The sequence below is a fragment of the Daucus carota genome, chromosome 7 (assembly GCF_001625215.2).
Source record: "Daucus carota subsp. sativus chromosome 7, DH1 v3.0, whole genome shotgun sequence".
NCBI classification, from domain to species: domain Eukaryota; kingdom Viridiplantae; phylum Streptophyta; class Magnoliopsida; order Apiales; family Apiaceae; genus Daucus; species Daucus carota.
Genome location: NC_030387.2, coordinates 36,830,256 through 36,842,558, shown reverse-complemented (window position 1 = coordinate 36,842,558; position 12,303 = coordinate 36,830,256). Strand labels below are relative to the sequence as shown.

At 35.7% G+C, this 12,303-nt stretch overlaps 1 protein-coding gene across 2 annotated transcripts; it reads left to right on the top strand.

The window, feature by feature from the left end:
- Positions 1-1,689: 1,689 nt before the first annotated feature.
- Positions 1,690-3,790, top strand: LOC108195620 (transcription factor NAI1). Of its 2 annotated transcripts, none has more exons than XM_017362601.2 (5): positions 1,690-1,823; positions 2,005-2,079; positions 2,201-2,752; positions 2,855-3,238; positions 3,448-3,790. In XM_017362601.2, exons 2-5 carry the CDS (start codon positions 2,044-2,046, stop codon positions 3,526-3,528), a joined length of 1,053 nt encoding a protein of 350 aa, XP_017218090.1. In that variant the 5' UTR covers positions 1,690-1,823; positions 2,005-2,043; the 3' UTR covers positions 3,529-3,790. The 2 variants fall into 2 exon arrangements, with proteins under 2 accessions (XP_017218090.1, XP_063937002.1); XM_064080932.1 differs by having other exon boundaries at positions 1,717-1,772.
- The last annotated feature ends 8,513 nt before the right edge of the window (positions 3,791-12,303 follow it).

The window sequence follows — 12,303 nt, the reverse complement described above, 5'->3', positions numbered from 1 at the left end:
TGAACTAGGCCAAATCGGCACGAAGGCCAGATACTGGAGAGTCCCGGGCTGGTTTTGTTTCATCTGGTTCTATGTCCTTATTGTGTAGTTTTATAATGGTTCGAGTCACGAACCAGTTATTTGGTGCGTACACTAAATTCTTGTGTTTATGAAGTCTTTCATGGAAGTTAAGCAGTTAACTAAAAAAACGTCAATTTGTGTTTGATGCAATAATAATCATCCTAGTTGGTCATACACATAATTTTAAAAAAAAATTAATAACAAATTAAGTTTGAATAAGAATTATTTAGGTTAAAATTATGATACACTTCAAATTAATTTGATAAATAAGTATCACTACTAGATGTACGAGAACTCTAATTAATGTTATACATGTCGGTGCTAAATATTTTTTCCATTTCTTTAAAAATCATAAAACAGTATAATAATTTTATTAGAATAAAACATATATATCATGACATGTATTTGAAGAATAATTTTTTTTAAAAGCAAAACTTGAAACATTCTTAAATTTTAATACATACAAAAAATTATATCTAAATAATAATAAATTCGATAATCATATTAAAAAGATCCTATTAATATAATAATTTAAAAAAATTTATATTATATACTAATTAATGAATATAAAAAATTTATTTAAATCAGTGCTTGACCCAAATCATAAACTAGTAAAATGAGCTAGTAAAAGTAAATATCAATAAATCAAACTTTGAATATATAGATACTAAATATTTAAACTAATTATGCCTACTCTCTTACAAAAGTAATTGACTAATCGTCGCAATAATTCAGTCCAAGTAGAACTATGTAATACTCGGTACTTAGGGGTCATTTGTTAAATCTGAATCAAATTTCTGGATGAGTAAAAAATCTGAAGGAGTAAAATTTCTGGACGAATATATTTTTCTGTCATTTGTTAAATCTGAATAAAATTTCTGAATGAATAAAAAATCTGAATAAAATTTATAATGAATAATATAACCAAAATATTATATTAGAAGTTAAGAATAATGAATAATATAACAAAAATTTATAATTAAAGAGGGTTAAGAATAGTACAACTATAGTTATATTAGAAGTTATGCGCAGTGAGTAGAGTGAAGGCACCGGCATTTTCTGGACCACAGAGCCTCAATTTTGTAGGATGAGTCGTCCAGCTAGTTTTGGTGCCGTCCAGCTATAAGAATAATTGTAAACAAACAGTCTTAATGAAAATACATGTATCGTCCAGCATTTTAGTTTCATTCGGGGGTTAACAAATGACCCCTTAGTAGCATTACCTTCCTCTCTCTCAGCTCTGTATACCTCCAACTTTGTGGCAATTACTCCAATAGTTTACCCGTAAAAGGCGACGAAAGAAGACAAGCTTTGCTAAACGTCAACAGTTTTGCACTGGCTTATATATTTAAATAAATAACATGTGCATAATGCGTTTAAAGTAATAATTGTCCTTCTCCAGAAGACCATATGTAGCTCCATACCTGATGACTAGGAGAATTGATTGGAGCTATCGCAACGCGGGAGGGACCTCAATTGACTCAATTTTATATTCGGCAAAATTATTTGAATCGAGAAAGTGTTTGTTCGACGAATAAGGCGTCCATTTTCACACGTGCCGTATACTTGGAATTCTTTACTATTATAATCTTGCTGGGACAGCTTGGTGTTTATAAATAAGTTAAGAAGATAGATCACTCATTAATCACAACATAGATCTGACGACTCAGTTTCTGAATCACAGAGATTATTACCAGCGATTTTACTTCGGGGTTAGAGCACTCATATACCCGCTCAGTTATTTGATTTTGAGTTATTTAGAGGTACATATATTTACTATAAACCCTAGATTGTATAATCCATATATCATAATTAAGTAACTTCTTCCCTTTGATTAAGCACTTAAATGTGGCTTCTGAGATTTTCTGAGATGTAGCACAATCGGCCTTATGTTTGAAGAACTTCGATCTTGTCTGATTCTTTGTTGTTTACACTTGTGTACAGATATCAAGAATTGTCGAGGAGCTGAACTAATTAGAAAATATGGATATGTCATCAGCATTGTGGCTATCAGAACTGGTAAGTGTACTTAATCGACTTGCATCCAAATTAACAAATGATCTTATATGACTGTAACATGGACTAAATATTAATTAAGTGAAGTGATTAATTTTTTAATTTGTTTTGATTGTGTTTATAGGAAATGGATGATCCCATTGTCAGTCATCAACAAAGCCTAATGAGTGTTCTTGATCACGAGATGGCGGCTTTTAATTCGTCATATTCTTCTGATAGCTACTCGGCTTACGATAATCAGTCCGTGATTGGCAATCCAAAGCATGATCTTGTATTTAACTCTGAAATGGATGTGATCATGAAGCCGGTCAAATTGCCTAGAACCAACATCATCAACACTTCCAGTACTACAAAGGGTGCAATTCCAAAGCGACCTAGCCCGGCCTCATCTTCGGCCATTATATCTTTTGACAAGGCAGAGTCGACGCCAATTCAATGGGATGATAAAGAGTTGACCTACTTAATCAAGCCGGCTAAGAAAGAAAACTTGGATACAAATTTTGGGGATGATCAAGGAGACTTCTCCTATTTATATAATCCGAATGCAAATACAACCTTTCCGGTGAAGAGGACACCCTTACAGGCCCAAGATCATGTTTTGGCTGAGCGAAAACGACGAGAGAGACTCACTCAGCGGTTTATTGCTCTTTCATCCCTTGTTCCTGGTTTAAAGAAGGTAATTAAATTCCTTTCGAAAAATCCTTATAAACTAATTCGGTTGATTAGAATTAAATGTTTATCTAATTAACTTTATATAACATTTTTAATCAACTTGCAGATGGACAAGGCATCCGTGCTTGAAGATGCAACAAAGTACATAAAACAACTACAAGAACGAGTGAAGACACTGGAACATAAGTCGATTGTCATGACAACTGATGCAAAAAATCAAGGCGTCGCGTCGCTAAAGAGATCTAGGATTTATCTAGACGAAGAGTCATCTTCATCTAACGAGGACTATGATTATCGTCCCCGCGAGTCTCTTCCAGAAATTGAAGTCCGAATGTCGGAAGGAAATGTGCTGTTTAGGGTTCAAAGCAAGAACATAGCAGGACTTGCGGTGAAGCTGTTCAGCAAGATTGAGAAGCTAAACTTGACAATAATTAGCAGCAGTGTCATGCCATTTTCTAACTCTTCCCTTCTGATCACTATAATTTCTCAGGTACTTCAACTCATTGATTTCTAGAAGTTTAAATAGTTTCATTCCTGTCACATATCCTGTGTCAGTTTGATTAACCTTATTTTCAGAAACAGGGAAAATTGTACTTTTTTCTGAAATAAACTCTTATTTTAGACCACGTAATGAATATGAAAAACCTTCTTAACATATATATTAAAAAAAAATCTGAAAATTAGCGTTTTTTTGTACAGATGGATGCAGGATTTCGCATGAGCGCGGATGATCTGGTGAAATCTTTGCAGTTATCTCTTCTAGAGCTAAGATCAACCTAACAATATATTCTGATCACTGTGTACGTACGTTTTGAAGAGTCCATTATCATATCTGGAGTTTGAAGCATCCATTTTCGTGCCACTGGCTTTAAAACCCACGTGCTTCAAATGGTGTTTTTCAATTACCGGTATTATTGCTCATGTATGATGCCCGAGGCCGGGAGTTTGTCTTGGAGCCTCGTTTTACCTGGAGTAATGTTTTGATGTAACTGCTTTAATTAATTACTAATATACACATACAGTAATGTAATATTTTACAGGATTGATTACATGATTTATTAATATTTGTATAATTGTCTTAACTTCATACAAATTACTATAAATTAAAGAGTTTCTAGCATCTTCGTAGCCTCATACATGACGCTCTAATTAAGAAAAAGATAAGCAGTTGTCCATTTCTGGAAGCTCCTCACTCCTCACATTGCTAGTCCTTGTCTTCGTGAAAATGATTGATTACCATTTGTCTTAAAATATTACTCCCTCGGTCCCTATTTATTCGTCCACTTTGGAAGTAAAAATTTGTCCCTATTTATCTGTTCATTTATACTTTCAAAACTAATTTAATGATAGTTTTTCAAATATATCTCCATAATTTCAATTTTCAAGGCTTGACTTATTTAAAACTTGGTTGAATTCATGTTTTTAAGACACAAAGTAAGGGTATTCCACCATTTTCAAGATATTAATTAGAGGTATTTAATGAAAAAGTTTATACAATCAATTATTCTTTGGTATGTGTTTTTTTTTCTAAAATGGATAGATAAAAAGGGACGGATGGAGTATTATTTCTTTGTGAAAGAAGTGATGAGGTGTAATCCACATGCCAGTATTAATCTCTCGGAAAATTATGATTGAAATTTGGATTAATTAACAATTTAACATACAAATTGTTGCATGGGGAGATGTGTGCCTCACATGCAGTCTTAAGTTAATACAACAAAAGCAGTTATATATATAGATGCCAACTTGATTTGTAGGTAAAGTCTCATTTCTTTCCTTGCTTCTGGGACTAGTATTAATAACAATGAAAGTTGCAATATTCTGCACTCCAGAAGCATAATATATCTGATATATTGAATTATTGGAATTATAAGGTGGTGTTTGTTTGCAAGAAGCAAACGCTGCTTTTTACTTCTGCTTTTCTTGACCCGTTTGTGTAAAAAAGTAGAAGTAATTTTAAGAAGTTGAGAATGCTAGCTTCTCTCTCACAGTTTCTGCTTCTTTTCAAAACACTCTATTAACTTATTTACTTCTCATTTCTACTCCACTTTCTGCTTCTTTTCAAAACACTCTATTAACTTATTTACTTCTCACTTCTACTCCACTTTTTTACTACAAGTAAGAAGTCACTTCTTTTAAGTTAACCCAAACGGCCCCATAATACGGGAGTCACCTTCGTGTATCACCCGAGATTCAATAAAATATATTAGTGAAAATATATAAGCAGTTCTATAATGATAAATTGATATATTTAATAATAAACCCTGAACCGGTTCTGATCTTGGAAGAATACTCTTTTTGTTCCGGTCCCCGCTTTCAATGGGATGTATGAATACAGTAAATTCATATTTTAAAAATATATTATAGTATATATTTTAAATAATATAACTAATCAAAATTATTTTAGTAACTCATAACATAAACTAATTCTCTGCTTTTATATAATATTAATTTTAAGTATCGAACAAACTAATAATTATTAAAAATTAAATAATTTGTAAGAAATTTATAAACTGTTAGTGAGATTAAAAATAGATTAAAAAACACTTATGAACTTATAATGTCAAGATTGATTCGATAATTTCAAATTGAATTAAGAACAACTCTATAATCTCGAGAAAGCCCAAGAAACAGCGATAGAGAGGGGTGGAAGAAACGAGTCCTTAGTCGATACATGTTAATTCAAATATACGATCATTATATTCATATAGATTTTTAAGATTTTGATTAGTTGAAAAATAAATCTAACTAAAAAATAATGCATATAAATATTTTATGATTAAATATTAAATTTATACTGTAATATTAAAAGTCAAAATTAAAGCATTAAACTCCAAATAAATCACGGATGCAAGTTGGTAAATACTTTCTTATTCTTTTAGAGTTTGATGACCAGGAAAAAAGAAGAAGTACGAATCGGATATTAAAAAAAAAAGTGACCGATGCCTGGTCAGTGGACTCGTAAATAATATCAAGGAGAAGAGAAAATTCAAAGTAGAAAGTTGGAGGAAATTTTTGAGGACAGTATACATGAATTTAGGTTAGCGGAAGAAACTTCCACTTCCTCGATGAAAAGAGAGCAACTTTCACTTTACTTATCATTTTGGTGGTTTAATTTATAAGAGATTTAGCTTTTGCTTAGATGCTTTAGCTTTAGGACATGGAAAATTAATGAAAAATCTATGAGGTCTTCCTTTATAATAATAATCGCCCGTTCTTTGGATTTAGTTGATAAGATTAATAGGTCATTTAGTTCGGCCATCATTATCGATTTAAAGTTGAAATCTAAAATTTACATGGCACGGGATTTGGTGCCATATCACTTGTTCGAACGAATGCATGAGATAAATTCATTCGATTAAAATTATCGACAAAAATTTGGACTATTCTTTTTCACAACCAAAGTGTCCATTGTTTGAGCATACAATCATATCTCGACAGATTGACAATTTTGAGATTGATGAATTATATTAAGTGTAGATGTATATGTTATTTCTAGAAAAATGTTACGGATCTTAAAAACTTTTTGGAAATCTTAGACGGTCTTTGACGGGTTTCATTTTACATTAGTTACACATATACATAAATTTAAAAATCAAAATCAATACTGCAAAATTTGGAATACCTGAACTAATCTCTAATATAATAGGGCAGGTAAATTTTATAAACTCTAAACTTATATATTGAATGCCTATTAATAAATTCTTACGGTTCTACGGATATATATCAAGCTAGAGTTTAGGCATAAATAGTAAAAGTTGTACAAAAGAAGTGCAGATGACTTCGATAGAGACTACTTGACCGGAAAATCATACTCTATGACTCGGTGAATAACTAAAAATTTAATTTAGACCATGTTATTCTGTTAAAACAATATTAAAAGATACAACAATGAACAAACTACACTTATCCTATTTTGAACCGAATTTATATAAATTTAATTTTAAACAAATATTAATAAAATTATTCATTTATATTTTAATTATTCGTCCATCTCACGATCGGAACAACTCTTGGACGGAATAACGAACAAAGCTTCTTGGCCGATAATCTGATATATAAATCCCAATTGTCAATTTTCAATTAGTATAAATCCCTTGTCAATTCACTTTTCTATGTATTTATAAAAGGAAGGGCAGAGGTGCGTGGCCTTTAATTTACTCAAAAGCTTTGCAGAATAATGACTTATTGACGAGAAGTCCAGGCCGCATTTTTGTATTATTTACTTTTGTAAGCGCCTGGATTGCCTTTACCAAAAGCATATATAGTAGTTTACAAATATAGTTACCAACATAAAGCAAAGTAAAAATGGCAAATTCAAAACTTGCAGGCGTCAATGAGACTTGTCCACAAGATTTGGGACACGGATTCATCGAGCTCGTATGTATATTTCACTCTGCGTCTCCAGTCTCCTCCAGGGAGTCAATGATGTAGAAATTGTGTGTGTGGAAGATGCGATTTGTACTAAGCTGTGTGAACTTATTTTTGCTCTCGTTCATGCATGGAACGTCGGAAATGACACATAAGGTCGCGGAGTGGTTGATGAGAAACTGAAAGGAATATCAGCATGATGGCGTAATTTTTTGTCTTCTTTCTTTTTCTCTCTCTTATTTCTTTTGTTTTTATACCTCTTCTTATTTCTATGAGTCATCCCTTCTTTTCTGCTTTGCTTGCCACTTAAGTTGGTCTATATGAGTAGGAGAGGTGACAAGGTGGGGGAAATAGCACAGCCAGGCAGGTGAGCTGGAGAGTGGTGGGCAGCTGTTGTAATGGAGCCTTGACACGTGTCTGACTGCTTAAGCTTTGATTTGTTGGGTTCGTAGGGTTGTAAGGACCGTAGGCGTGTAAGCCTTTGTAAGAACCGTAGGCACAGCCACTGTCGGGGGTCCAAGGAGAGGGCTTCCGGCATGTCAATGTCTAAATAGCGATCTATCATTTGCCCTCGTGGTGGAGGAGCCTTCTTTAGGAGGCGTCGTTTGGGGAGCGGGATTCAATAGTGCCTGAGTTATGTAAAAGTAGAAGTAAAAATGAATTAATAAATAAATAAATAGATAATAAAAAGAGGGCTCTTAAGTGGGTTTGTTTATATTTTGATATTTATTGTTTTTAGGGCGAAAAGGTGGTTTCTAAGCGCAAGTGGACGGGTTTCTTTTAAGGGTGAAATTTCTATGTTGTTCTCCTTATGTGGAGCATGTTTTAGATGAGAATTCTGAGGAATTTTTCGTTTCTTCTCATAGATATTCTTTGAATGTATGTGGGTTTTTTGGAGATTAATGGGTTCATTTGGGAACGTGTCTTTGGTTTTCCAGTAGATATTGCAGGGAGAAGACATGGTTAAAAGTAGGAGGGAAGCTGGGGAAGACTTTGAAGTTAGTGCTACTGATTCGGAATCAGTTGTTGTCCGCGTCCAGTAATGTAGGGGAGGATTTCAGACGGGAATAGTTCGGAGACAGAGAGTAGTGAAGGGGGATCTGAAAGCGGAGGGGAATCCTCGAGCGAGAATGTTCCCATAAATGAGTTGTCTCGTAGGAGGGCTCATGTCGTGGGTTCTAAACAAAAAGTGGGGGAGATGTCTGTAAAAAAGGGGAAAGAGAAAGTGGAGGATGTAGAAATTCCAGTTAGAAAGAAAGCTAAGGCGCTGAAAGTTTCGGTCCATAGTCGTTTGGGGGATGCTTCGGGATGGTTGGATTGTGCGGAGAAGTTTGTGCTAAGTCCGGCGGGGTTTCGTGGGGAGGAGTATTTTAAGTCATATGGAGTGGCTTGTTATTATGAGTCTCAGTGGAATGAAATTGCAGATGACTTTTTGAGCGAGGAGTTGGGAAAGCTGGACATATAAACATGTCGTGCAATTTTGATCCAACATATTTCCTAGTGATAAAAGCGGCTTTTCAGATACCCGAGGCTTATGAGGTGAGGTTGCTGGAAGTGGGTGAGATGATATATCATTAAGGTGGAGATATGTGGGTTGGGATTCCCTTGGAACACTTTAGGAATGGCTTACGGTTGCCTTTACATAGGTTCATTTATACATTGTTAACTTTGGGGCAGTTAGGGCCGAATTCTATTCGGAAGATATGTGCTTTTATAGCTAGGTGTACATAGGTGACTTTGGAGCCGACTTTGTCTTTGTTTTAATCTCTACATCGGTTGTAGGCATCTCGTGATTACTATCAACTTTTTGAACTACACTGGGTGCGTAAGAGTTTAGGGGAATTTTAGTGGAGTTTGTGCTGTTCTTTTTCGTGTTTGTTGGTGAGAATCGTGGCAATTTTTCTTTTTTTGTAAGGATCGTAGGCGTGTAAGGCTTTGTAAGGATCGTATTAAATTTTTGTAAGGATCGTATTAAAGTTTTTGTAAAAATCGTAGGCGTGTACGCCTTTGTAAGAATCGTGGTAAAAAAAATTTTGTAAGGATCGTAGGCGTGTAAGCCTTTGTAAGAATCGTAGGCGGGAGGATCGTAGGCGTGTAAGCCTTTGTAAGGATCGTAGGCGGGAGGATCGTAGGCGTGTAAGCCTTTGTAAGGATCGTATGCGGGTAAGCTTTTGTAAGGATCGTAGGCGGGTAAGCCTTTGTAAGGATCGTAGGCGGGTAAGCCTTTGAAAGGATCGTAGGCGGGTAAGCCTTTGTAAGAATGATAGGCGGGTAAGCCTTTGTAAGAATCGTAGGCGGGGTAAGTGTACCACCAACAGGGGTGGAGTAATCTTTTAGGTTACTCCCGAAGTTGGAATAGAGTGTTTATTATAACGGGCCGTAGCTATTATAGGGTTTTTTTTTTCTCTTGGCGAAAGAGCCATAGCAAGGGTAGGGCTAATGTTGGCTCTTTGTTGAAACCCGTAAGGTTGGGTGGGTTGCAGTGAACCTTAGGATCGTAGTAAAAGTGGGCTACGTATGTTAAACCCGTAGGATTGTGTGGGTTGTAGTGAACCTTAGGGCCGTAGCGATTGTAGGGCTACATATGAGGGTCTTGTGGCAAAGTAGCCATAGCGAAGAATGGGCTATGTATGTAGGCTCTTTGCTGTTGGGCCGTAGCGATTGCAGTGTTACGTATGATGGCCTTGTTTTATTCTGTGTTAGATAACGTTTAAGGAAAAATGAGATATATGAGGTGATAGGAAATTTACATACAAATGTGCAATCGACTTTGAGATCGTGAGCTAGGCAGAGGCTGGCTAGAAGGGCTTCGTATTCAGAGCAATTTTTAGTGGCGGGGAAGCCGAATCTAATGGATTGCTGAATTTGAAAACACTCTTCAGTGGTCGGGGGACTGCAGTTGCCATATGGGCTTGCTTTGGGGCAGTGGCGGGAGTTTGCTTAGCCTCGAGATCTAGAGGAAGAGCGGTTTGGCCGATGAAGGTGGCCATGGGCGGCCAAATTATCCATCTGCTCTCGTAGATGTCGTTGTTGAGCTTCATATTGGCGGAAGTGACCAAAATTCGGGGAGTGAGATGGTGAGGGAGTGGTGAGAAGACTGAGGTGATGAAGGTGGATTGGATGGGTGGCTCGATTGATTGGTGGATTCTTCACTCATGCTTTCTTTGTGAATTGATGCTTTCTCCGTGAATTGATTCCTTTCTGGTCGTTGCTAGTGGTTGTTTATCACGGGTTTTTCTTTTGCTCCCCGGCGGCGGCGCCAATTTGATGGCGTAATTTTTTGTCTTCTTTCTTTTTCTCTCTCTTATTTCCTTTGTTTTTATACCTCTTCTTATTTCTATGAGTCATCCCTTCTTTTCTGCTTTGCTTGCCACTTAAGTTGGTCTATATGAGTAGGGTAGGTGACAAGATGGGGGAAATAGCACAGCCAGGCAGGTGAGCTGGAGAGTGGTGGGCAGCTGTTGTAATGGAGCCTTGACACGTGTCTGACTGCTTAAGCTTTGATTTGTTGGGTTCGTAGGGTTGTAAGGACCGTAGGCGTGTAAGCCTTTGTAAGAACCGTAGGCACAGCCACTGTCGGGGGTCCAAGGAGAGGGCTTCCGGCATGTCAATGTCTTAATAGCGATCTATCACAGCGTATGTTGTTGGGATGATTCCTAGTTATGTTAATATCAATATCTACATAGGAAACAAATTTGTCAAATTAATGAACAGACGAAAATGTCCTGTCAAGGACCCTAAGATAAAACATATTTTTTCTGTCATTCTCGTAAACACAAACTTCAGCGTAAATATAAAATATGATTTCATAATATATTTTAAAACTTTTTCTTTTTTACGTAAATATATAACTTAAATTTTTATTTGAAAAAATAAAATAATTTGTGAAACAACATAAGTCGTAAAATGGGTTAAATCTAGGGGGGCAGAAGGACACATCTGAAGTTTGTGATAATTATTTCAATGTTATATTATTTATTCGATTGTAATAACTTGATTTTATGATTCCACTTTAAGAAGTCAACTCTAGTGGCGTGTCAATGCTTTAGCGGATGTTTGTGACAGTGTAGAAGATGGGATAGCTCATCTAGCTGGAGTTAAAATAGCGTGGAATTAGTAGCAGATCTTAAGGAAAAACTGTAATTACACTTGAAGTGGTCGGGCTTTACGAGCATTAGTTAAGTTTGGATTCGAACTATGATCTGGCATTCGCAAGCTGACACTTGGATAGAATCTCAAGCACGACCTGTACTAGTGCTGGGTTATGAATTTTTTTTACCAGTGTGTGGAAGATGCTTGGGAATCAACTTTTCCTTAGAAAATGCGAATGTGGCTGTGGAGCATTTTCATCGAGTCACAGTGCCTTAATCCAGAATTTTCATAGGAACTAAATAGTTGATTAATTCTTATTTGGTTCAACACAGTCAATCTCAAACACCCTGCGGAGTAACTTTGCCAGCGATTCAAATGACCAACTTATTTTATTTATGAAAAACATAATCTAACCTTGCATACATTTAGATTTTATATCAATACAACTACACCACAAAACTCCCCTTTCCACCAATTTATGTGTGAACAAAAATGGAAGAAAAAAATTCATTTTTGTTAGTTTTTTTGTTAAAGCGTATCCAAATCACATAAGTGAATTTTATTTAAACTTAACTCGAATACGGTAATGTCACGGTGAAATCTCATTTGATGACGATTCCATGTGTGTAGTGTCGATGTTCTTGATGGTCGATCCAAGACACAAAATTTAACCTTGTTTACATCAGGTGCAACGAGATAATGTCAAAGTGAACTCTCATTTGGAGTGCGAAATATAATCCGTCACAACTAACAAGTAACTTCCAACTTTGGTACAAACATACAGAGAGTAAACATGATCCTTACAATCATGGAACCATTCATGTGAGCTTTGTGCATAAATTGTTACAAGCTGATATTATAGGCACCGAATAGAAATCTCGGGGGAACAAATGGAATCCATCACTGTTAGGCCCCGGAAACTTGTATCGCATATCAATATCTCTCTGCAACGCATACTATTTATCTACACATCAAGACAAACAACTCCGTATAAAAGACAAGCTGAAAACGACTAGAGCTGCGAAGTAAAAAACATAATATCCGATAAACACGTTAATGTCGTATTGTGTGTGTGCACATCACGTACAAAAA